Genomic DNA, 23,519 nt, shown 5'->3' with positions numbered 1-23,519 from the left:
ATTTTCTCTTTTTTTTTTTTTTCCCTAATTTGATACGAAATATACTCAAACGTGTACATAGAACTAGCAAAATCAGAACAAAAGTAATTTTACCTACCAGTACTTACATTTCAAAATTTTTATTCTTTTGAATAAAATTCAAAATCATAAGTGATCCAATTAAATATATTTGAATATAAAATGTGAATATACCAGTTTGAATACAGTGCACATAAAGTCTACACACCCCTTTTTAAATGTAAGGGGGGAAAGTTTTTGAAACTGAGATGAACTCAAAACATTAAACCATGACAAATTTCTTAACATTATTTAAACCCTTTAGGGCAACTGTGGACACCATGTTTCAATTACAACTTATTGTTTTTCTTATATTAGCTGTTTTATACTGTATAATTTTATTAATAAAAACAATACAATGTTAATAAATACTATAATTTATATGATAAATAAATGGTTATGGCCCTAAATAACACCCTTAAGTTCATTTTATTTTTTAAAATTTCGTAGTATTTGATTCTTTGCCTGCCACTGACAGCGATAGACATCCAATTCATTTAAACAGGAGGATTGGCTATGAATGTTCATCTTTCAGTGTGGCAGCCAATGGGTGCCTTGTAAATACACGGTATTAGTATACTGTATTGACTTTTTTGAGTTAGTGTGAAGCCACGCAAGTAGTGAAAAGCTAAACTTCATTACATGCAGCTGTGTGTCTGAGGAGCTTGCAAGTTGAGGCAAGGTTGGAACCCACGTAGCTCCTTCCCCACGTTGCTTCTCTAAGAAGGAAAACAGACACCAGCTCCAGCAGAAGAACCCTCCTCCGTCCCTCCCTTCTTTCTTTCCTCCCTCCCTCCTCACGAGAGCCTCAGCTTTCTCCTTTCTTTCACGCACAGCCAACCTGGGGTCCCCTGATGAGGCAGGACGCACTCGCTCCAAACACCCCCGTGGACTCCTTTTCCACAGCTTGGAGTTGGCTTCCATGAAATAATGCCATGGTTGCAGGACTGCACGCTTCTTCTGTTGCTGCAACACTTTGTTTTTGGCCATGGAGACTTGGACCTTTCTGTCTTTTCAGGACAAGGTCAGTGTACTGCTTGTTTGCACCTCAAGTCAATGCACCACATAGTAAACCTGCAGTCTGTCATGCCCTCGCATATGGGCAAGGAGAGCAGCGATCGCAGATAGTTATTTTATGATCTGTTAAATTTCTCTTTTTTTCTCACCATCAATCCCTCAAAAAGAAAAGTGTCCTGTGTTTGAGGTAACATTGTTTAGTCGTTACATTGTTGTAACATTGTTCATAAAATCAGTTAATGTTTCAAACAGACTTCAACATATACAGTCCAAGCCATTTTTCTTCTGCTGTATATGAATCTAGTCAGTAAAAGACAATCAATCCCTCAACTCAATCAAAAGGCAACTCGATAACAAAAAAAAAAAAAAATGAATAATTAACAAGTCATAATTAACGCAGTAAATTGGTACCCCTGCTGGGTGGTTTTCATGTGGATAATACAGTATTTAACCCTTTCAGGGACAGTGGTGACTACAGTAGAGTAGAAAAGTTATCATTAGCTCAGCCCATTTACTGCCAGCCCAGAGTATGTGTTGTGGTAGTTAGTTAAAGAGCAATATACAATATTACAATATTATATATATATATATATATATATATATATATATGTGTGTGTGTGTGTGTGTGTGTGTGTGTGTGTGTGTGTGTGTGTGTGTGTGTGTGTGTGTTTTCTATTTGGTTTGAACAATTCCCCCCATATAATACATAATGATAATCTTCAGAGTGCATATAACCCTGTCTTTCATTCAACAGGCGGTGCCCCCCAATCAGGGTCCATCGTCCATCCAGTGAAAACCAACGCTGACGGAGAGTTCCTCTCCCATTCTCTGTCTCACCACTTCCAGCATGGACGAGTCAAGCGAGATCTCAGCTTATTGGCATGCGTTTACTACAAGCTCAACTATACTGGTGGCTCTTTGACCCTCAATTTGACGGAAAACCATCAGCTGCTTTCCGACGACTACATCCTGGAGAGTCGCAATGGCAGCGCCAGCCAGACAGAGAGCCGGCGGACGCCATCGGGGACGTCCTGTCACCTTCTTGGCACTGTGGAGGTGTCAGATGTGAAAGGAACTGCTGCTATCAGCACATGTAATGGACTGGTAAGGAATCACACACATACAAATATTGTAGTTCTGATTGTGATTTGAGTAGAGACCAGTCCAGTATTCAAGCCACCAAAAGTAATGATTAATAGATTTCTTTTTTTTTTTTACCATAATGACACAGTGGTAAAGTCATTGCTTTGACAAATGTACTAATCAAACATCTCATGCACTTTTAATCCAGTTTTTCTTGCGAAAACTTATGACCAACGAAAAAGAGGGTACCCAATTTCTTACCAAACTCACCTGTGAAATCTAGCTCAGTTGGGATCCTGGAAAAATGGATAGATTGTTCGACTTGTGCGCCATTGACATTAATTTGTCAAATTTATTTTAGGGATTGGAAAAGTCAATTTTGGTTATGTTTTTAAGGCTGAGTAGGCAATAACCTTAATTACACTAAATAGATCACGCATGAAAAATGGGTCCTAGTAAGGGGAAAGACAACTAGTATAAATGACCTTCATGTGAAAGACGGTTGCTGCTTGATCTAATAATTAGACCTCTGATATTGAAGAAAATATTCTCTAACCTTTTATAGAGCTAGTGGCTGTTATTGGTTATAATTATAAACATTTAATTAATAAATAAATACCTTAAACCTATTGTCCACATAATGTATGTGGACAATGGACATCATATTTTGGGTAATGGAGGCAGAGAAAAAAAAGTAAAAAATAAAAAAAGATAATTAATAGCATGCTAATACAAAACAAAATTAGTACAATTAATATGGGGAAAAAAATAACAACTACACTCTGGTTTTGGCCCTAACAAATGTTACTCATTGACTACCATTTACAATGATAGAATTCCAGTTCATTTAAACCGGGCGGACTGATATTAAATCAAGGGCGTAGGTGCATAGGGACGGTTGGGACAAAACACTACCTTTTATATTGTCTATTTACCTCCTTACTATCTTTCTTCTGTCTTTATGTTGGTATGTTGTATTATGTTTGTTTTAGTGTGTGAATTTTCAATATAAGAATTTATTCTTTCTTTTATATACAGTATAGCCTATGTTGATTAGTATGTTGATGTCTTGTCTGTTTTATGTTTTGTGTGGACCCCAGGAAGAGTAGCGGATGTTTTCATCACCTAATGAGGATCCTAATAAAATACAAAAATACAAATACACTACCAACTTTTTAGGATGCTCAAATTGTCCCCACCAACTTTTAAGCAACCTTATTTGCGTTATGTAATGACTTCAGGTATATAGGTCATTTATATTGTCTTCCTGTCACGGGGGGGGGAAATGTGAGAAACCGGGTGGAGAGCGACACCATGGGACCAAGGAGATACTCGAGACTGCACAGTTCACAATATTTATTTAAATTTCGAAAAACTAAAAAGGCTAAAAAATGCTAAAGGGCTAAAACCATAAAAGTCACAAGCCAACAATTGGAGGAGGGCACTCGAAGTTGATCTTGGCCAGGTGGAGTCCAACGTCCTTTGGGCGGTCGCTCTTGTCTCTCCACTGTCTGCAAACAGCCGAGGCAGGGCCTGTCACCCTGCCGCTGCGGTTGTCTCAGGTCGTGACACGTCGGCCAGGGCCTTCCGGTGATCGTCTCCAGTCTGCCTGGTCATTCCAGTGCCTCTCGTCAGGACTTGACTTGAGACTCGGCGTCCTCCTGGCCCTGAGCTCTCGTGGCCCTGAGCCGTCGTGGCCCTGTGCTCTCGTGGCCCTGTGCTCTCGTGGCTCTGTCTCTCGTGGCTCTGTCTCTCGTGGCTCTCTCTCCCCTGTGTCCACGTCACCTCGCCTTTTATTGACCAGTGGTACTGCTTTTGTCCCGCCCCGTCATACTCCAATTGGCTTAGTCCTCCATTTTGTTATCTTGACCAGAGTGTTACAGGTGTCCTGCGTAAGTGTTCTGATTGGTGTCAATTAGGTTGGAAGTTAAAACTACAAACAATGAATCTAAAAGCAACCCACAGCACACAATATTAAAACAAATCAAAATATTAAAACACTTCCACCTTGTGACATCCCCCCACACTTTAATGTTGGCAGTCCCTGCAACATTTAGTCTGTACCGTTTTGGAGGATTTCCGAAGTTGGCCCCAGCTGAACGTCACGGACCAAGAACCAACTCCTCTTACCTGGAGGGTTAACTGCAGTGGTCGGAAAAAACCCAGAGACCAAAGGGGAGGTTTCCCCCTTGGGTTGCTGTGCTCAGTAACTAATTGTTCATTTCTGCTGAGGCGGCTACATACCTTCACCTTTTGTTACTTTCAACGCCGCAGAGGCATGCAGATTTCTAATTGTTAATGTTCTGCACAACGTAAGGACGCTTCTCCAGCTGTCTAAATAGGGTAGGCCATCACATTCGTCTCAATACTAAGGGGTTTGTACAATTGGCAACTTTCACAATCACCACTCCACGACTCAATAGCTCAACGCCTTCAACTTCCAGATCCAACACCGCATAGCTTGCGTAAAGGATCACTAGGCCATTGGCTGTTCGCAACTCAAATACTACCGGGGCCTTTTCCCGCTTAGCTAAGGAAAAGTATTGGTCCAAAAGACAATTGCATCAATGCGACCCCGTGACTAACAGTCCAAACTACTACACCCCCTTTTTAATTGGTGGGCATTGCCCAATGAATGCTGTGGCCCTTGTCACCTCTGGTGCACATTCTACCCCGTCCCTTGCTACCTCAGTAACGGGGACTACTAGTTCAAAGCCGATGTGGAGAGGCCACTGGCCCCTTGCAACCGGCTATGCGGCCTGCCAGTCCCCATTGGCAGCAGATGGGCAGAACTCGTTTATCTCATTGATTGTTCAGTGACCCAATCTTCCCCGGCTGAGTTGGTCTTACAACGCAGTGTCGGAAGGGGAAGATCATCCCAGTCAGGGTGCTGCAGCCTGCAATACAACTCATAATCTTAAAATAATGAAGGTACAATCTCATCGGGTTTTTTTGAGCACAGCTAAAAACAAAACCTCAAAAAGGCACAAGGGTCCTAAGCCCATAAAATGAATCTTAAAAAAATTAAAATTTTCCAGACCTGATCTCACTCCTCAATCCTCCAGAACAGTCATTTAGCATTTTGTCTCTTCAAACAATGCGCCTAGCACAATTTCAACTTGAGCCTCTGTTAATTCATTGGATCCATTAAACTTGGGCAGCCTAGGGGCACCAGGGTACATGATTTCTATAAATCTCCTTGGTCACAAAGGTGCTCTCAAGACCCGGTCCGGCCAACAGCGCCAAATTTTCAGGTCTTGTCACGGGGGGGAAATGTGAGAAACCGGGTGGAGAGCGACACCATGGGACCAAGGAGATACTCGAGACTTCACAGTTCACAATATTTATTTAAATTTCAAAAAACTAAAAAGGCTAAAAGACTAAAGGGCTAAAACCATAAAAGTCACAAGCCAACAATTGGAGGAGGGCACTCGAAGTTGATCTTGGCCAGGTGGAGTCCAACGTCCTTTGGGCGGTCGCTCTTGTCTCTCCACTGTCTGCAAACAGCCGAGGCAGGGCCTGTCACCCTGCCGCTGCGGTTGTCTCAGGTCGTGACACGTCGGACAGGGCCTTCCGGTGATCGTCTCCAGTCTGCCTGGTCATTCCAGTGCCTCTCGTCAGGACTTGACTTGAGACTCGGCGTCCTCCTGGCCCTGAGCTCTCGCGGCCCTGAGCTTTCGTGGCCCTGAGCTGTCGTGGCCCTGTGCTCTCGTGGCTCTCGTGGCCCTGTGCTCTCGTGGCCCTGTGCTCTCGTGGCTCTGTCTCCCCTGTGTCCACGTCACCTCGCCTTTTATTGACAAGTGGCACTGCTTTTGTCCCGCCCCGTCATACTCCAACTGGCTTAGTCCTCCATTTTGTTATCTTGACCAGAGTATTACAGGTGTCCTGCGTAAGTGTTCTGATTGGTGTCAATTAGGTTGGAAGTTAAAACTACAAACAATGAATCTAAAAGCAACCCACAGCACACAATATTAAAACAAATCAAAATATTAAAACACTTCCACCTTGTGACATCCCCATATGTTTTAATAGTTGTAAATAACCCCCCCCCCCCCCCCCCCCCCCATTAAGTGAATTATTTTCCATTATGTTTAGATTTACATGTAAATCTTTTCACTTGTTGAATGTGCCGGTCCATTTTTTCCTTCTGAACGCACATTTGATTGGCTGGTGACTTGACCCTCACACACACGCACATTAGGTATTCGAGATATGAGAAGTTGTTGTTTTTTTTTTTAGCCAGCAGCAGCCCTTGTTAGATTTTTTTTTCAGCCAGCAGCAGCCCTTGTTAGAAATGTAAAAAGACATCATTGTTTTGGAAGTGGGGAACACATCATTAATTTTGCTACTGTAGGTCCAACCTGCATCAGTGTTAGCAAAACATTAAACTGTGTGAACTTGCTAACCTGCAAATCTCAAGTAGGAAGTTGCTTCGAGAGAAGTGTCCTTCTCTTTGTGTTTTCTACAGTTAACATTAAATAAACTGTGAGAAATGTAGTGAAGTTTCCTGGAAACTATGGAACTAGAAAAACGTTAGCAAGAAGCTGTTTAGAGAGAGAGGGGTGCTGCATAACCTCATATGAAGCTCACAAGACACAACATACACTCAAACAATCTTAATTAATTATGTACATTTTTTTTTTTTAAGTGTTTTGGGGGGGGATGCCGCGAGCTACCCACACTAGCTTTCCGATTGACTGGTCGATTGTGATCGACGTCATGAGCACCCCTGATTTAGCATATCAATTAATTAGGTTTATATTCGTGAGAAATGTAGCCCTGACCCCCGTTCAACCAATCTGTTTGGCCTTATTAATGTCACACAGGTTATGCTGTAATATCGTCCCTACCAATGTTGAGACCAAACCTACGCCCTTGCATTAAATGCTCATGTTTCAGTGCAATTGACGGTGCTAGACGTCCAATCCATTTTGACTGGATTTGAATTGAACGTCTAGTGCGTCAATACCAGCCAATTACCCAAAAAGCGTACTCTATAAAGGGTTGAAAGGACAAAGAACACATTATAAATGCCCTTCATGTGAAATATGATTGCTCAAAGTTTTCATGTAGGCAAATCTCAAATTTCATAGAACTCTGATAATAGAGAAAAATCATGATTAAACACAAAACAATGATATGGCTTACAAGCGCAGACATTTTGTGGCAGGGATGCTGAAAGTCACTCAAAGCATGGGGTGATGAGTATCTTTTTCCCATCAAAAAACAGCCGTTTCGGTCCAAATTTGTCAGGCTCGCGCGTTCTCTCCATAAACGTGTGCACAATGGCAGTACACACGCATGCTGAATACTTTATGTACAACTACTAGACTACAACAAAGACAGCGTTCTATTTCATGTACAGTGTATGTTGTAGTTTTTGTGTCCGAAAGACAGCACAATGATCCAGGAACACATTTTAAAACTAAGGCTAGGTTCATACCGCAGGTCTTAATGCATGAGTCTGATTTTTTCGTGTTTTTCTGACTCGAGTGAGGCATCAACTTGACGGTCTGAACATGACAAGTTGCATAGAAATGAACCGTTTCAAAAATCCGTTCTGGGTCACTTTCGTATGTGGGTAAAATCCAATTTGGGCCACATTTTTCCAGAATGTCGCGACGGTCTGTACTGTCAAGTCTCCCAAATCGGAATTCATGCAGCAATTACGTCATTAAAGAGCAAGAAAGACGCTACGGTAGCGGTGCAGCTGTGCGTTATTAGCGCCTAACTTGTATTGAACACGGCTTTTGGGGAGGGGACGGGCTTGACAACAGTCATAAAAAAATAAAAATGGGTTGAGGATAAGCCTGAGAATGTTTTCTCTCTGCTCTATATGAGCAATATTTCAACATTGCTTACACGGCCGAGAGTCCGGGCAAACTGCCCGTATGTGTGTGTGACATGCACGTACAGTGCGTGCATGCTATCGATCCATGAATATAAGCCTAAATGGGGATTATTTATGCCTGATATTTGTGTTCTCTTTTTGAAAAGCAAAATATGATATCCCTGGAATGACGGATGACAGCCAGCATGTGTGGTCATTTGTTTTGATGCTACTGCGCATGCGGGTCTTCTTGCGCAGCGCGTGTCGGACTGCGAATTAGTGCGCATGCGTAGTACTTGAACGGTCTCAATGGACAAAGGCAGTCTGAACAGGCACACCAAAATAACAGATATGAAAAAAAAATCGGATTTGTGCATTAAGACAAGTGGTATGAACCTAGCCTGTTTTTGTTTTGATGCTTCTGCCCATGCGGGTCAGTTTGCTCCGAATTAATGTGGATGTGTAATAATTGAATGGCCTCAATGGACAAAGGCAGTCTAAATGGGCCTGCAGTATGAACCCAGCCTAAAAGGGCCAATATTGCCTCGCTTTAACACCCTGTTTCAACAATACTCAAATAAATTGCACATAAACATCCAACACAACAGCGCTCTGCTCGACGGCAGCTCAACAGCAACAACATGCAATGCAAGCGTGTCTGACCTATTTGAAGACACCAAAGGACATTCATCTTCATTTTCGACCTCGAATTGAATTTTACAAAATTTCACTGTTTTTGTAAAGAAAAAAATGCTAATTCGCTTGTCAACCTAACCTCTGTGAATAGTTTTCTTTTCCGTTCCAATAGAGCCTTATTCAGCGTGACACGGTAGCAAGCAAGGTGTCAGGTGGTGTTAATAACTTTTTTTTTTCAACATATATGATTGATCTCCATATGCATTTAATTCCCAAAGTTAAATACGCTATTGTTCGTGTTTTATTTATTTATGAATTTTTAACAGCAACAACAATAAAGGAATGTACCGAAACACTTTTTTTCCCTCCCCAACACCAAGGGGTGTTGCAGCACCCTCAGCACCCCACTTCCCTTGCCACTGTTTTGTGGCGTCAGTTATGTCCACGCACATACACTTTTATACACTCAAGCGCAGGTGCATTTGACAATGAGTATTATGACATCACGAGGAAGGGCAGGTAATCTGGAATACTCGCTTTTGATTGGCTAAAATAGTATCAGCATTGAAAAAATGGCTGCCCCCACAGACCATTATCACTCGGTGAAAATGTGGACTTTTATCGAGCTTTTTCTCTACTATTATACATTAAAAAATGAGGTTCTGACTGAAAGTGGACTTTTGGAGAGAGGTGTAATGCGGTTGAGGCTCCAAATACAGTGTCTCCATTGACATTGTCTTGTCTGTTAGTTTGCCTTTCAAAGACTTCCCGACACTGTTTGCAAAGCGGTTGCCCTGCAGACCTGCCGGCGGCTGCTGCTGATCCTCATCATCTCGCCATGAGACCATTTCCTGTCTTCTTTGTGTCACATTAAATCTGATACAGCCCTGTCATTGAACTCCCTCATAGTGTCAACCCCTGGGGGATGGTTTCACTTGGAGCTTGTTTTTAAAACTTGGATAGATGGGAGAACTAAGGTTGAACTTGAGGGTTTCAGACCATGCAGCCATCTCGTTTCCGGAGTGTTTGTCCTTTGGGTGGACTTATCGCCGCTCTGAAAATCCCAACCAAAGAAATATTACATTGAATTTCACATTCTGTCTTGTTTTTGCGTATTTTGTTGCATCACAGCAACAAGTGTCTTCTGTTATTTTAGCGTGGCTTACATTGCCTCTCCCTGCCGAGCCTCATTTGTTATAGCTGACTCTTTAGCCAAGTTAATGACAGCCTGTCCTGCCGCGGCATAATTTACAACTGACCCACTTTAAACCCTGCCCAATTGTCCGGCCCAGTGCTCGTATGACACTGTACATGTCACTCAAAACGCATATCTTCAAGATGGAATTTCAGTACTTTTTACCATCCCTTCTTTCAAACTCAAGGGAATCCATTTTTTATATATTATCCATAATTTTCACTGTAGTAAAAACTTTGCCCCAGAGAGTCCAATTTATAGGCAGATGTGGAGCGGAAACATTTCCAGCTGCAGTCTCAGGAAACAAATCAACACAGATTTGAATTAAATTTAGACAACATCAGCAGAAAGAATCTTGTTTAAAAAATTTTACCTAGGACAGAATTGAATTATTCCGATGGGTAATAGTATAGAAAAAACCATAATTAAAAAGCTATGAAGTGGTTGCATGATATGCGGGCATTTTAGCCAATGAAAAATGCATGTATCACAGACTACTCTCCCATTCCTGATGACATCATTAATAATTACGGTATTATTCCATGGACCTGTGCACAAGTTGATCAGTGTTTATGTGCATGGGTATAATTGATGTCACAAAATGGCCGTGTGCATTGGGGTGTCATTGTTTTGTTTTTGTTTTTTTGTTTTTATAGCTAAACATTATTTGAACCATTAGGAGACGTCTTATAATTTCACGATTTGTCCGTGGTTCTGCGGGAAGACCATCCATTCATATAAGAAATTTGCCGTCAAGCTTTAGCCTTTCCCTGAGGCATGAGGACAAACAAGTTCAGACCTATTGTCCTTTTTTAGCTCTCCTCACTCAAACTCAAAAGAAAAGAGATTTTGACCCAACATAAAGGAATTCTCTTGAATTGGGAGAAAGTTGAAAGGTAGTTTTTTTGTATGACAAGCAACCGCCACTCCTTTACCTGTTTGCTACTAATAAGTTTTAGAAGGTCACCAACAGTAGAGACTTTATTGCGGTCACACTACAACCCACAGAAGCAGGAAAGAGCTGTAAAGCAGTCCCACATGGCCGTTGTATTTACAACATTGACCCATGTTATGGTAACCTCCTGTGGTACTTGTACCTCATATTTAAAAAACATTTCGAAGTGGTAACGGGATTCAGAGATATTGCTAGCTTAAAGGGACAGACACCTAGAATTAAATTCACTTCATGTGAAAGACGGTTCCTGTACCGTCATTTTCGGACTATAAACTCCTACTTTTTGTCATGCAATTAACGAGATCTCTGTCGTTGTTTTACATGCTTTTTTTTGGTCGCCATAACACAACTGTTCTTCATGCCTTGAGGCTGCTTAGCCCCTCCCCTCTTACAGATGTCTTATAGACCCTACCCACCGACGTCACAAAATCACGTGATCGCTGTATTGTTCCGCCCCATTGTCCGTCATTTTGTGTCTGTATTATCAATGGTCTCAATTGATCGAGCAATTTATAATGCATTTCATGGAAGACCCGGTGCTTTCGGATGCCGTAAACTCACTGGATGTGTTGCATAAAAGGCGTTATGTGGAAAAGCTTCGTTCTATACAGTCGCCAGATCCATATTTAATGCCCAAATCGATATTTTTGGACCCGCTGTCTTCGCCGTCTCTGCCTGACATCTGCTACCCTGATATCTACAATTATCTTATCCACACAAAATCAGCATATTCTCACAAAAGTTTGAAAAACTTTAAGAGCTTGGAGGCTTATAAATACTTCGTTGCTGGTTGGGTGAAACAGGTCCTCGTCCACGAAAATTCGGCAGGAATCTATCTTGTGCTTGGAAAGGTGAGTTACAAAATTTTCAATTCAAAATCTTTTGTTCTTGCTAACATCCACTGTCAAGTCTAATGTATTTCATGTCATTTGTCAATGGAGCTAGGGCTTTTAATGTTTATATGGTTTAGCGATAGCACTCTCACTACATACATACGTGTATGTTGTCAGCCCAAAACCCTCTAAATATATATTAAATGCATCTTACCAGATATAAAATGACTACTACATAATCTGTGGTAATCGTTTGGAGCCCAGTTTTCTCTTCGAATTGCAGCAGCCCATCTCGCTCTCCTCTCCAGGTCTCTCGGAATCCGGTAGAACTTCAAGTCTCTCCGTCTATATTCTCTGTTATTGCAACCGACTGCCACACACGCCTTCACCATTTTGATTATTAATGTTAACGAGCAGAAAAACACGCCGTAAATAGGAGGAATGTACGTAGCCGTAACAGGTAAACACGATGTGTTGACGGACAATTGGGCGGCACCAGTCAGGAGGGCGGAGTTGTGACGTCACGTGAGTAGGGTCTATACGGCAAGGATGTGATAGTTCCTTGACACTTTTTTCCCTCATTTTGAATCTTATAGTCCAGTGCGGCTAATTTGTTGATTTATTTGGGTTAGTAGGTAACACTTTTTTTGACAGCGGCGTCATAAGACTGTCATAATTATGACATAACACTGTCAAGGGCATTAATGAAATCTTATGATATATGTTATTAAGTTTCATCCGGCAAATTTTGTCACTAACTCCATTTATGTCCAGCTCGGATCTTTTACAATATTCAACAGTGAGATAATTTACCGATGTCACTAAATGATATCTGTCATAAGCATTCATTAATGCTCATGACAGTGTAATATCTTATAATGCTGCTGTCAAATAAAGTCTTACCTGCTAATAAATACAGTGAGGACAGCTGCGGCTTATAATCAGGTGCGGCTTATCTGTGAACAAATGCCGTTTTCGTGCCAAATTTTGTGGGTGGCGGCTTATAGTCAGGTACGCCTTATAATCTGAAAATTACAGTAAGTATACAAATCAAGGATTTCTTTGGCTCCTGGTAATGGAAATGATGTTTAACTCCTTGCCTGCCATTGACAATAATAGGCATCAAATTCATTTAAAGTGGGAGGACTGGCTTTGAATGCTTAAGTTTTAGTGCCATTGACGATTTGTTCATTCGTCCCTCCCAGTCAAAATGGATTGGACGTCTAGCGCTGTCAATGGCAGTGTAGGGCCTGCAAATGCGTAAACAAAGAGACAACAACTGAGGGATGCGTTCAAGGATTTATTAAATACAAACAAAACAAACACGCGATTGCGGAAAAGGAGGAATAACAAAACAGGTCCGTGACAGAAGTTCAAAGGGGATCAATACTACTAACCCGAGGGTAACCAAGGTGGTCGGCAGACAGCCAGTAAGATAACTAGATAAAACTCTCAAATACCTGTACAAAGTAGAGGAATTCAAGACGAAAGCAGCAGATGATCAAAACCCAAAGCAGGGGCGAAATCAGCAAATGCAATACGACTCGAAAGTACAAGATGTCAAATGGCGACCAGCAAGTTCCTATCTCGGGACCCTTCAGTTGGATCGCCTGAGTTTAAATACAGTCTTGATAAGCTTGAATTGGCTGCAGGTCCGACGTTGGGAACGCTCCCACAACCAGCTCTGTAACAAAACACTATCTGTACAACAGAGTGTGACAGGGAGCCAATGAGTTAAACAACAAAAAATTACATTGCTTATGAGCGCAGCCATTTTGTCATATCAGTTATACCCACACACAAGACTCTTTCCACTGGGGTGAGCATAATAAAGGTGTTGTCTGTCCCATTTTAATTTTTTTCTGCTGAAAAAACACATTTATTGCAGAAAATATACCAAACTTTCTTTGCTAAGAAGCAATTTAACATCAGCTGGGATAGGCTTCAACTTACTAGAAGTCTAGATAATGGATGAATGAATTTTTGCAATACCCGACTTGATAACTTGGCACAGTGAGAAAGAAATGCTTTGTAGACAAAAAATAGTTTCCTATTCTACCCATTTCGTGCCCAAGAAATCTTTTATGTCTTACATATTTTCATAGGGAGGGGTGTAGAAATGTCTAAGGACGCGCCACTGTGAATTGATAGTTCATTGACCTGGTTAACTCATTAGCCGTCATTGTTATGTCCTCTGGTCTTATGTTGACTACTTTTTGGGTTTCTTTCTAAGATTGTATATTGTTCATCCGTCCACAGGATGTCGCTATTCTAACTCAGAATCTTAAGTTTTTCTTTGGTATTGCTGTTTGCGCTCGGCTTCCCCTAGTGGCGACTTGCTGTAAGCAGCAGGCAGAAAGAACTTTTTATTTCAGTTGGAAAAGAGGCCTTGAGGTGTTAAGACGTTACACACCTCCTCTGCACCATACATCGTTGGGAACCCTTGACAAAACAAAATCTTTTTGCCACACACACACACGCGCACACGTTCACGCGAAGAAATAAATGAGAGGAAGGAGTTTGGGCCTCCATTTTTCTTTGTTGGTTTAGCTCGCTGCCAAAGTCGAGTAGCCATACGCTCGGCTGAGGGCAGAAGAGTAAAAAGATTTTCAACACATCAAGCACCCAAGATGTCTCAGCAAGAAGTTTCACCACCTATCAGCCAAGTGGTCACCAGGTCGGAGGCCAGTCATTCTCATTCTTCACGCCGGTCCAGAACGAGTCAAGCTGCTGCACAAGCACGAGCAGACGCCGAAGCTGCCTACGCCAGAGCACGGTACGCCAAACGCCAAATCGACATGGAGGTCGAGAAGGCACGCATCGAGGCAACACTACACGCTCTGAAGACGGAAGGTGAAGCAGAAGCAGCGCTCGCCGCAGCTAAAGTTTGGGAGGCGACTTTCGAAGAAGAGGAGCGCGCCAAAGTCGACCTCAGCGAGCAAGGGGTATTTTCCAAGACACCCCCCTCCATCAGGCGTGCACAAGAGTATGTGCATGCTCACTTTGACGACCAGCGTGTGCAAGCAGATGGCACACAAACGCCAAACACTGAGCACCTGGTTAGGCACAATGACTCTCAACAACCAGAAAATAGCCCAAAATCAGCTGGTGCTTTTCCACATGTGCGTCACATCGACATCGCTGACGAAGAGCATCTCCAATCTCATCGTGGGAGAACGGACATCTCACACCAGCCTACACCTTCAGCAACCCCACAAAGTGAACTGTCCAATTTAGCAGCCTATCTAGCACGGCGTGATCTGCTGACATCGGGGTTCAAGGTTTTCGACAACCGGCCAGAGTCCTACCTGTCCTGGAAGTCCATGTTCTGCAACGCGACGGAAGGCCTCAATCTCAAGCCCAGCGAAGAGCTCGACCTTCTCACCAAGTGGCTCGGCGGGGAGTCTCTTCAACACGCTCAGAGGATCAGGGCGGTCCACGTGAGTAATCCACAGGCAGGTCTCCAACGTCTGTGGCAGCGGCTAGACAAGACTTATGGCTCTCCAGAGGTAATTGAATCCTCACTCTTCCAACGGTTGCAGACTTTTCCAAGAATCTCCAACAAAGACACTCACTTACTGCAGGAGCTTGCTGATCTTCTGTTAGAGCTATCGTATGCCAAAAGTGAAAGTTATTTGCCGGGTCTTAGCTTTCTCGACACACCAAGGGGCATAAACCCGATAGTTGAAAAACTCCCATATGGACTCCAGGAGTCATGGGTTACACAAGGTACCAAATACAAAAGGGAAAACGGTGCAGTCTATCCACCTTTTTCGTATTTTGTGCGGTTCGTAAATGACTACGCTGAAATGAGAACAGACCCTAGCTTTATGTTACAGTGTTCAAACGTAATAAATCCAAGGGTTGATAAGACATCAGTAAGACGAGACAAATACAGAGTTCCACTAGCAGTGAATAAAATAGAGATCAGTCCGGCTAAATTGACAGCACTCGATCCAGACAAACAATGTCCTATCCACCAAAAACCTCATTCACTCGTCAAATGCAGGGGGTTTAGAATGAAAACACTAGACGAAAGAAAGAACATTCTCAAAGAGCACGCCATTTGTTTTAAATGTTGTGCGTCCACAAATCACAGGGCTCGAGACTGTAAAGCTATTATCCAATGCTCAGAATGTGATAGCGATGCTCATGTGTCTGCCATGCATGTCGGTCCACCTCCATGGACACCTCAAGACTTTAATCCCCCAACCCAGAGTCACGGCGGGGAGTCTGAGGGCCCAAATCCTGTGAACACAGCCAGTTGCACAGAAGTATGTGGGCAAGGCGTAAAAGGAAAATCATGCTCAAAGATCTGTTTAGTTAATGTATATCGCCGAACTTCTCCAGAAAAGAAAAAGAGGGTATATGCCATGTTGGATGATCAGAGCAATTCATCCTTAGCCAGATCTGCGTTTTTTGACATGTTTAATGTGCAAAGTACCATATTCCCATACACCATGAGAACATGTGCAGGTTTATCAGAGACACGAGGTCGCAAAGCTGATGGCTTTGTTGTAGAAGATGTAGATGGTAAGGTCTCCATGATGCTGCCTACAATAACAGAATGTGATCAGATTCCAGATAATAGAGACGAAATTCCCAGCCCTGAGGTAGCAGCAGCTCACCCTCATTTGCGATCAATCGCTTCACAGATTCCTCCTCTCGACCCATCGGCAGACATTCTTCTGCTCCTGGGAAGGGACATCATTCAGGCTCATAAAGTTCGTGGTCAGGTAAATGGGCCAAACAATGCACCTCATGCCCAGCGTCTCGATTTAGGATGGGTTGTCATAGGTGATGTCTGTCTCTCTGGAGCTCATAAACCCACATTGAACTCATTTAAGACGAACGTTCTAAACAGTGGACGTCCCACGTTCCTCAGTCCTTGCGAAAACACAATCGTTATCAAAGAGAAATACACCAAAAACGATCCACTAAACACACAAGCGGAACTAGGACAACATATTTTCCAACAAACAACAAATGACGACAAAGTTGCACTTTCGGCAGAAGATGCGTTGTTCCTAGACATTATGCACAACAACTTTGCTAAAGATGAGGCGAATAACTGGGTAGCTCCACTTCCATTCCGCTCACCTAGGCGGCGCCTACCTGACAATCGGGAGCAGGCCTACAATCGTTTAATGTCGCTCCGCAAAACGCTGAGAAGAAAACCTGAAATGAGAGCGCATTACGCTGAGTTTATGGAGAAAATATTCAGCAAGGGCCATGCCGAACCAGCGCCCGCACTGGCGCCAGATCAAGAGTGCTGGTATCTCCCTAGTTTTGGCGTTTACCACCCGCAAAAGCCAGAAAAAATTAGGGTAGTCTTTGATTCGAGTGCTCAACTTGACAATGTTTCTCTCAATGACGTGCTCCTCAAGGGACCAGATCTTAACAACACTCTCGTAGGAGTTCTGATGCGGTTTAGGTCCGACCCATACGCCGTTATGGCAGATGTGGAGCATATGTTTCACAACTTTGTAGTACGAGAAGACCACCGTAACTACCTTCGTTTCTTGTGGTTCCAAAATCATGACCTTGATGGAAAAGTGCAAGAATTTAGGATGACTGTCCATGTGTTTGGTAATTGTCCTTCCCCATCAGTCGCCATCTTTGGACTGAAAAGAACAGCCATAGAAGGAGAAATGGAATTTGGCAGTGACGCAAAAGAATTCATTGAACGGCACTTCTATGTAGATGATGGGCTAAAGTCATTCTCTTCCATAGAGCAGGCCATTGATGTTCTTAGTAGGGCACAGAAGATGCTGGCTCAGTGTAACATACGCCTGCACAAAATCTCATCCAATTGTCCTCTCATAACAGGAGCCTTTCCAACCGAAGATCGTGCTGTAGGCATGCAAGGTCTTGACATTGGGCAGACTACCCCACCAATGCAGCGCAGTTTGGGCTTAGGATGGGAGCTGTTGACTGACCAATTCAAGTTCCAAGTAAGAGTAAATGAAAGGCCGTTCACAAAAAGGGGAGTTCTGTCAGTTATCAACAGTGTGTTCGACCCACTTGGTTTTGCTATTCCAGTAATCGTAGGGGGTAGAACCATACTCAGAGACATTTCCACAAATGTTTCAGAGTGGGACACTGAACTGCCAAAAGACAAATTAGAACAGTGGCAAAAGTGGAAAAGTTCCCTCGAACACCTACAACATCTTGAAATTCCCAGAATGTACACTTCAATACCGCTGTCTGCAGCCCAAAGAATAGAGATTGACGTTTTTTGTGATGCTTCCACAAAAGCCGTAGGTGCGGTAGCCTACCTCAAACTCACAAATGAGGACGGACACAGCGAAGTGGGATTCCTCCTCGGCAAAGCACGTTTAGCTCCTAAACCAGACATCACCATACCCCGACTTGAACTCTGTGCAGCAGTCCTGGCCGTGGAAGTAGCAGAGTTGGTTCTAGAGGAGCTGGATGTCACAGTCGATCAGGTGAATCTTTACACAGACTCAAAGGTAGTGCTTGGGTACATCTCAAACACCAAGAGACGCTTTCACGTTTATGTGCACAACAGAGTCGAACGCATCAGGCGCTTTGCACAAACTCACCAGTGGCATTACGTGCCCACACACTTAAATCCGGCAGACCATGCCACACGAGCGTTGCCCGCTGAGCAGCTCTCCAGCTCCACCTGGCTCAGAGGCCCAGCTTTCCTCTCCAGGTTGGACCAAAGTCAAGTTCGAAGTCAAACCTTCGATCTCATAGACCCAGAGACTGACTGTGAGTTGCGTCCTGAGGTAACAACTTGCACTACCACCCTATCAAAAGGCCAGTTTAATAGTGCCAGATTTGAAAGGTTTTCAAGTTGGAAGGTGCTGCAAAAGGCTATTGCCAAACTCCTACATATAGCTCAATCATTCAAGAACAACTCTGAGGTTTCCTGTCGTGGCTGGCACAACTGCAACAAACATTTAACTGAAAAGTCACTGCAACTAGCCAAGACCACGATCATTCGCACCGTTCAAAGAGAGGTCTTCGCAGAAGATATTGGATGCATTGAAAAAGGCACAGCTCTAAAAAACTCAAGTCCACTCAGCAAACTGAATCCATTTGTTGACACGCAAGGGCTCCTTAAAGTTGGAGGCCGACTAAAGAAAGCACAGTTGTCTGCAGAAGAAACCAATCCCATACTCGTCCCTGGAAAGCATCATCTTGCTCAGCTCATAATAAGACACTTTCACGAAAAATTATGTCACCAGGGAAGGCATTTCACGGAGGGAGCAGTCAGAGCAGGGGGCTTTTGGATTGTGGGAGGAAAAAGAGCAGTAAGCAGTGTGATTTTCAAGTGCATCACATGCCGCAAATTAAGGGGCAGGCAACCTGAACAGATAATGGCTGAACTTCCTGAGGACAGGCTGTCCACGGACCCTCCTTTCACAAATGTAGGCCTTGATGTGTTCGGTCCCTGGTCCGTTACAGTGAGAAAAACGCGTGGTGCTAATGCAGATGCTAAAAGATGGGCAGTCATATTCACCTGCATGAGTACACGTGCAATTCATATTGAAGTGATTGAGTCAATGGACACATCGTCATTCATTAATGCACTGCGTCGTTTCTTTGCCATCCGAGGTGGTGCCAAACTCTTGAGATCTGATTGTGGGACAAATTTTGTGAGTGCCTGCAAAGAGCTCCAAATAGACAAACTAGGCTGTCACAATGACAAAATAGGCACATTCTTGAAAGACAGTGCGTGCAAATGGCAGTTTAATCCTCCACATGCATCCCATATGGCTGGTTCCTGGGAACGCATGATCGGCGTCACCCGAAAAATCCTCAATGCAATGCTCCTTGAACATCCATATGGGAAGCTCACACATGAAGTACTCGTAACATTGTTAGCTGAAGTCACCGCAATTGTAAATGCCCGTCCGCTAACAGCTGTTTCTACAGATCCCGAAAACCCAGTCATTCTTACTCCTGCGATGCTACTCACGCAAAAGGTTGGCACACCACCGATTCCACCAGGGCAGTTTCAGACCAGTGACCTATTCAAAGCCCAATGGAAGCGCGTGCAGTACTTAGCTAATGTTTTCTGGAGTCGTTGGCAGAAAGAATACATCGCAGGCTTGCAGGTTCGTCGCAAGTGGAAAATAAAAAAGCCGAACCTTCAAATGGGCGACGTTGTTTTAATGAGGGAGTCTCTGGAACATAGGAATAATTGGCCACTCGGACTGATCACAAAATCTTTCCCAAGTGAGGACGGTAATGTCAGAAAAGTTGAGGTTAAGATTTGCCGAAACGGCGAGAATAGGTTTTACATTCGCCCAATTCGTGAAGTTGTGCTTTTGATGTCTAAGGATAGCATGTAAAACGAGTTATTGTTGTGTATCGTTCATTAGTTAAGAGCTGACATCTTGCAGATGTCAGGCGGGGAGTGTTATGTCCTCTGGTCTTATGTTGACTACTTTTTGGGTTTCTTTCTAAGATTGTATATTGTTCATCCGTCCACAGGATGTCGCTATTCTAACTCAGAATCTTAAGTTTTTCTTTGGTATTGCTGTTTGCGCTCGGCTTCCCCTAGTGGCGACTTGCTGTAAGCAGCAGGCAGAAAGAACTTTTTATTTCAGTTGGAAAAGAGGCCTTGAGGTGTTAAGACGTTACACACCTCCTCTGCACCATACATCGTTGGGAACCCTTGACAAAACAAAATCTTTTTGCCACACACACACACGCGCACACGTTCACGCGAAGAAATAAATGAGAGGAAGGAGTTTGGGCCTCCATTTTTCTTTGTTGGTTTAGCTCGCTGCCAAAGTCGAGTAGCCATACGCTCGGCTGAGGGCAGAAGAGTCATTGACAGTGATACCTGATCAAACAGATTGGACGTCCATCGCTACCAAAGGCAGCCAATGAGTTAAAACAGAGATATGTAATAATTTAATATCATCATCTAGTATCCTTCTGTCTACATGTCTTCACATGTTGGACCATTAAAATATATCCGCTTAATGCCTGCGGTGGCTGGAATGTATCTCGGCAGGTTGTCGCGACAACGAGGTCTTCTAAAGCTTTTACTCTGCATCACATCTTCAAAATTCTGCATCATTCTCAATTTTTTCCACGTTGTCAGCAGTTATCATAAAACATGTCTTAAGCATTTAGAAATTAATCCTGTTTAAGTGCAGTGGCAACACGTTCATTTGCAGCGCACAGATAGTATAAATGTGAGTGCTGATGTCCGACATGTTTGCGTTCAGATCATATGAATCATGCGGCGTGATGCATGTTTGGATGGGCCTCCCTGTAGCATTCATTCCTGGACCATCTGCTCTCCACCACCTGCTTTGCACTTTGGAAGTTATATAGGAGATGATATTGAGGTATGACAGCTAGAAAATTAGCAAGCACATTGTGTTTGCATGTGTTAAAAAAAAAAAGAAAAGGAAAAAAAAAAGAAGTGCAAGAGCGGTGAAATGAGTTGTAAGTTGTGCACAGAGCTTCTGGGAATGTCCGTCACTTTTCTGGGGATGTATCAACTTACGTCCTTTGTGGATGAGTCCATCAACACTTGTAGCCAAAGGACATTCTCTAAATATTTTCTTCACGATTTAATTTCTTCTCACTTTGGGTGGAGATTTGAAAAATATGTCAATTGGGAAAGAAGCTTGTAGAGCCCTGCAGCAGGGAATCATGTTTCATTGACAGTGACGACGCTTGGGAGGACTGCCAGCTCCTTCAAGTGAAAATGGGTTGACGTCTATCGCATCAGTGACATCCAATGAGTTAAACACCATCTCTTCAGTCACCTAAAGATAACGGAAAAGCACGTTATGTCCTTACTATGCAAGTCCCTGCCCACTTTGTGGTTCCTACACGCCCACTCACCAAGACAAATACTTTAAATTTAACTATGGACTATTGAAATTCAATCCAAATTGGATATTGATAAAAGGTAAGCAAAAAGAACCAACTAAAATAACCTGAAAGGGGACATTTTGGACATTATTAGGGGTGGGAACCTCTTGTTACCGCACGATACAATACGATTTAAAATGCAAAGCTCACAATAACAATGTTCTCACGGTATGGCGAAACAACGATTATCGATACATTGGTCAGGATATCGTGCTACAAAACACCTAATAAACAGGAAAAACAAGCTATTTTGATCAATCTGCTGTGAGTTTATCACTGGTAGACGTCCAATCCATTTGAACTAGGACAATGGCATCCGTCCGTCTGTCAGTCCGATTGTCCATCCATCATCTACCGCTTAATCCGGTGTCGGGTCGTGGGGGCAGTCGCTTTAGCAGGGAAGCCCAAACTTCCTTCTCCCCAGCCACTTCAACCAGCTCCTCCAGCGGGATCCTAAGGGGTTCCAGGCCAGCCGAGAAACATAACCTCTCCAGCGTGTCCTGGGTTATCCCCAGGGCCTCCCGCCGGTGGGACATGCCCGGAACATCTCTCCACGGAAGTGTCCAGGAGTCATCCGAACCAGATGCCCGAGCCACATGACCTGGCTCCTCTTAATGCGGAGGAGTAATGGCTCGATGCAGAGTCCCTCCCGGATGACCGAGCTTCTCACCCTACCTCTAAGGGAGAGCTCGGGCATCCTGTGGAGGAAACTCATTTCGGCCGCTTGTATCCGGGATCTTGTTCTTCTAGTCACGACCCAGAGCTTGTGACCATAAGTGAGGGTAGGAACATAGATCGACTGGTAAATCGAGAGCTTCATCTGTCTCTTGTCGATCTTCCGCTCCCCCCTACCCTCACTCGTAAACAAGACCCCAAGATACTTAGACTCCCCCACTTGGGGCAGGATTTCATCCCCGACCCGGAGCAGGCACGCTTTGCTTTTCCGGCTGAGGACCATGGTCTCGGATTTCGAGGTGCTGATCTTCATCCCAACCGCTTCACACTCGGCTACGTACCGCTCCAGTGAGAGTTCACGGCTTGATAAACCCAACAGCAACACATCATCAGCAAAAATCAGAGATGATATGCTGAAGCCACCAAACTGGAGCCCCTTAACGCTTCAGCTGCGCCTAGAAATTCTGTCCATAAAAGTTATGAACAGAATCACTGAACAGAATCATCAACCTTGGCGGAGTCCAACCATCAATGGGAACGGATTGACTTACTGCCGGCAACGCGGACCAAACTCTGACAACGGTCGTACAGGGACCGAACAACCCTTACCAAGGGGCTCGGAACCCCGTAATTCCGAAGCACCCCCACAGGACTCCCTGAAGGACACGGTCGAACGCCTTCTCCAAATCCACTAAACACAAGTAGACCGACTGGGCGAACTCTCATGCACCTTCAAGGACCCTGCTGTTCCACTGTTCCACGGCCGAGACGAAAACCACACTGCTCCTCCTGAATCCGAGATTCGACTTCCCGACGGACCCTCCTCTCTAGCACCCCTGAATAGACTTTCCCGGGGAGGCTGAGGAGTGCGATCCATCTGTAAATCGTCCCCGCACCCGAAGGCGGAGGAAGGCTATCCTCTCGTCTACCGGGGCAAACCCCAACATACGGGCGCCAAACCATTGGGCAAAAGGTATGCCCACACCTGCTCTGCGCCTCTCACCGTGGGCAACTGCCACAACCCACACTGTGTGTGGAGGCGAGTCCAACTATATCTAGTCCATGGGAAGGGGGGGGGCCCATGTTGCCTTTTCGGGCTGTGCCCAGCAGGGGTCCATGGGTACAGGCCCAGCCACCAGAAGGGGGCCTCTGTAACCCGCGTCCTGGCATGGGAAACCTGGATCCATTCATTTTTTTTGTCAAAAGGGGTCTTTTGAGCCATGCTTAGTCTTGCCCCTCACCTAGGACCTGTTTGCCACCCTGCAAGCGGCATAAAGCTCCAGACAACATAGTTCCTAGGATCACTGGGACACACAAACCCCTCCACCACAATAAGGTGATGACTCACGCAGGAGGAAAATGGCA

General features: G+C 44.0%; 2 protein-coding genes across 2 annotated transcripts in view; both read left to right on the top strand.

Moving 5' to 3' along the window:
• Positions 1 to 23,519, top strand: part of LOC130911336 (A disintegrin and metalloproteinase with thrombospondin motifs 12-like) — a gene marked incomplete at its 3' end in the record, with an annotated part of 56,481 nt that overhangs the window by 9,634 nt on the left and 23,328 nt on the right. The window contains exons 3-4 of the mRNA XM_057829219.1: positions 894 to 1,081; positions 1,829 to 2,178. Coding sequence (XP_057685202.1) covers positions 988 to 1,081; positions 1,829 to 2,178 — 444 coding nt within the window. The remainder of the gene's footprint in view (positions 1 to 893; positions 1,082 to 1,828; positions 2,179 to 23,519) is intronic.
• On the top strand, positions 13,817 to 17,619 carry LOC130911341 (uncharacterized). Its single transcript, XM_057829223.1, has 2 exons — positions 13,817 to 16,342; positions 17,436 to 17,619. Exons 1-2 carry the CDS (start codon positions 14,237 to 14,239, stop codon positions 17,463 to 17,465), a joined length of 2,136 nt encoding a protein of 711 aa, XP_057685206.1. The 5' UTR covers positions 13,817 to 14,236; the 3' UTR covers positions 17,466 to 17,619.

Source organism: Corythoichthys intestinalis, unplaced genomic scaffold, assembly GCF_030265065.1.
Source record: "Corythoichthys intestinalis isolate RoL2023-P3 unplaced genomic scaffold, ASM3026506v1 HiC_scaffold_28, whole genome shotgun sequence".
Lineage (NCBI taxonomy): Eukaryota > Metazoa > Chordata > Actinopteri > Syngnathiformes > Syngnathidae > Corythoichthys > Corythoichthys intestinalis.
This window is presented reverse-complemented; position numbering and strand designations above follow the sequence as displayed.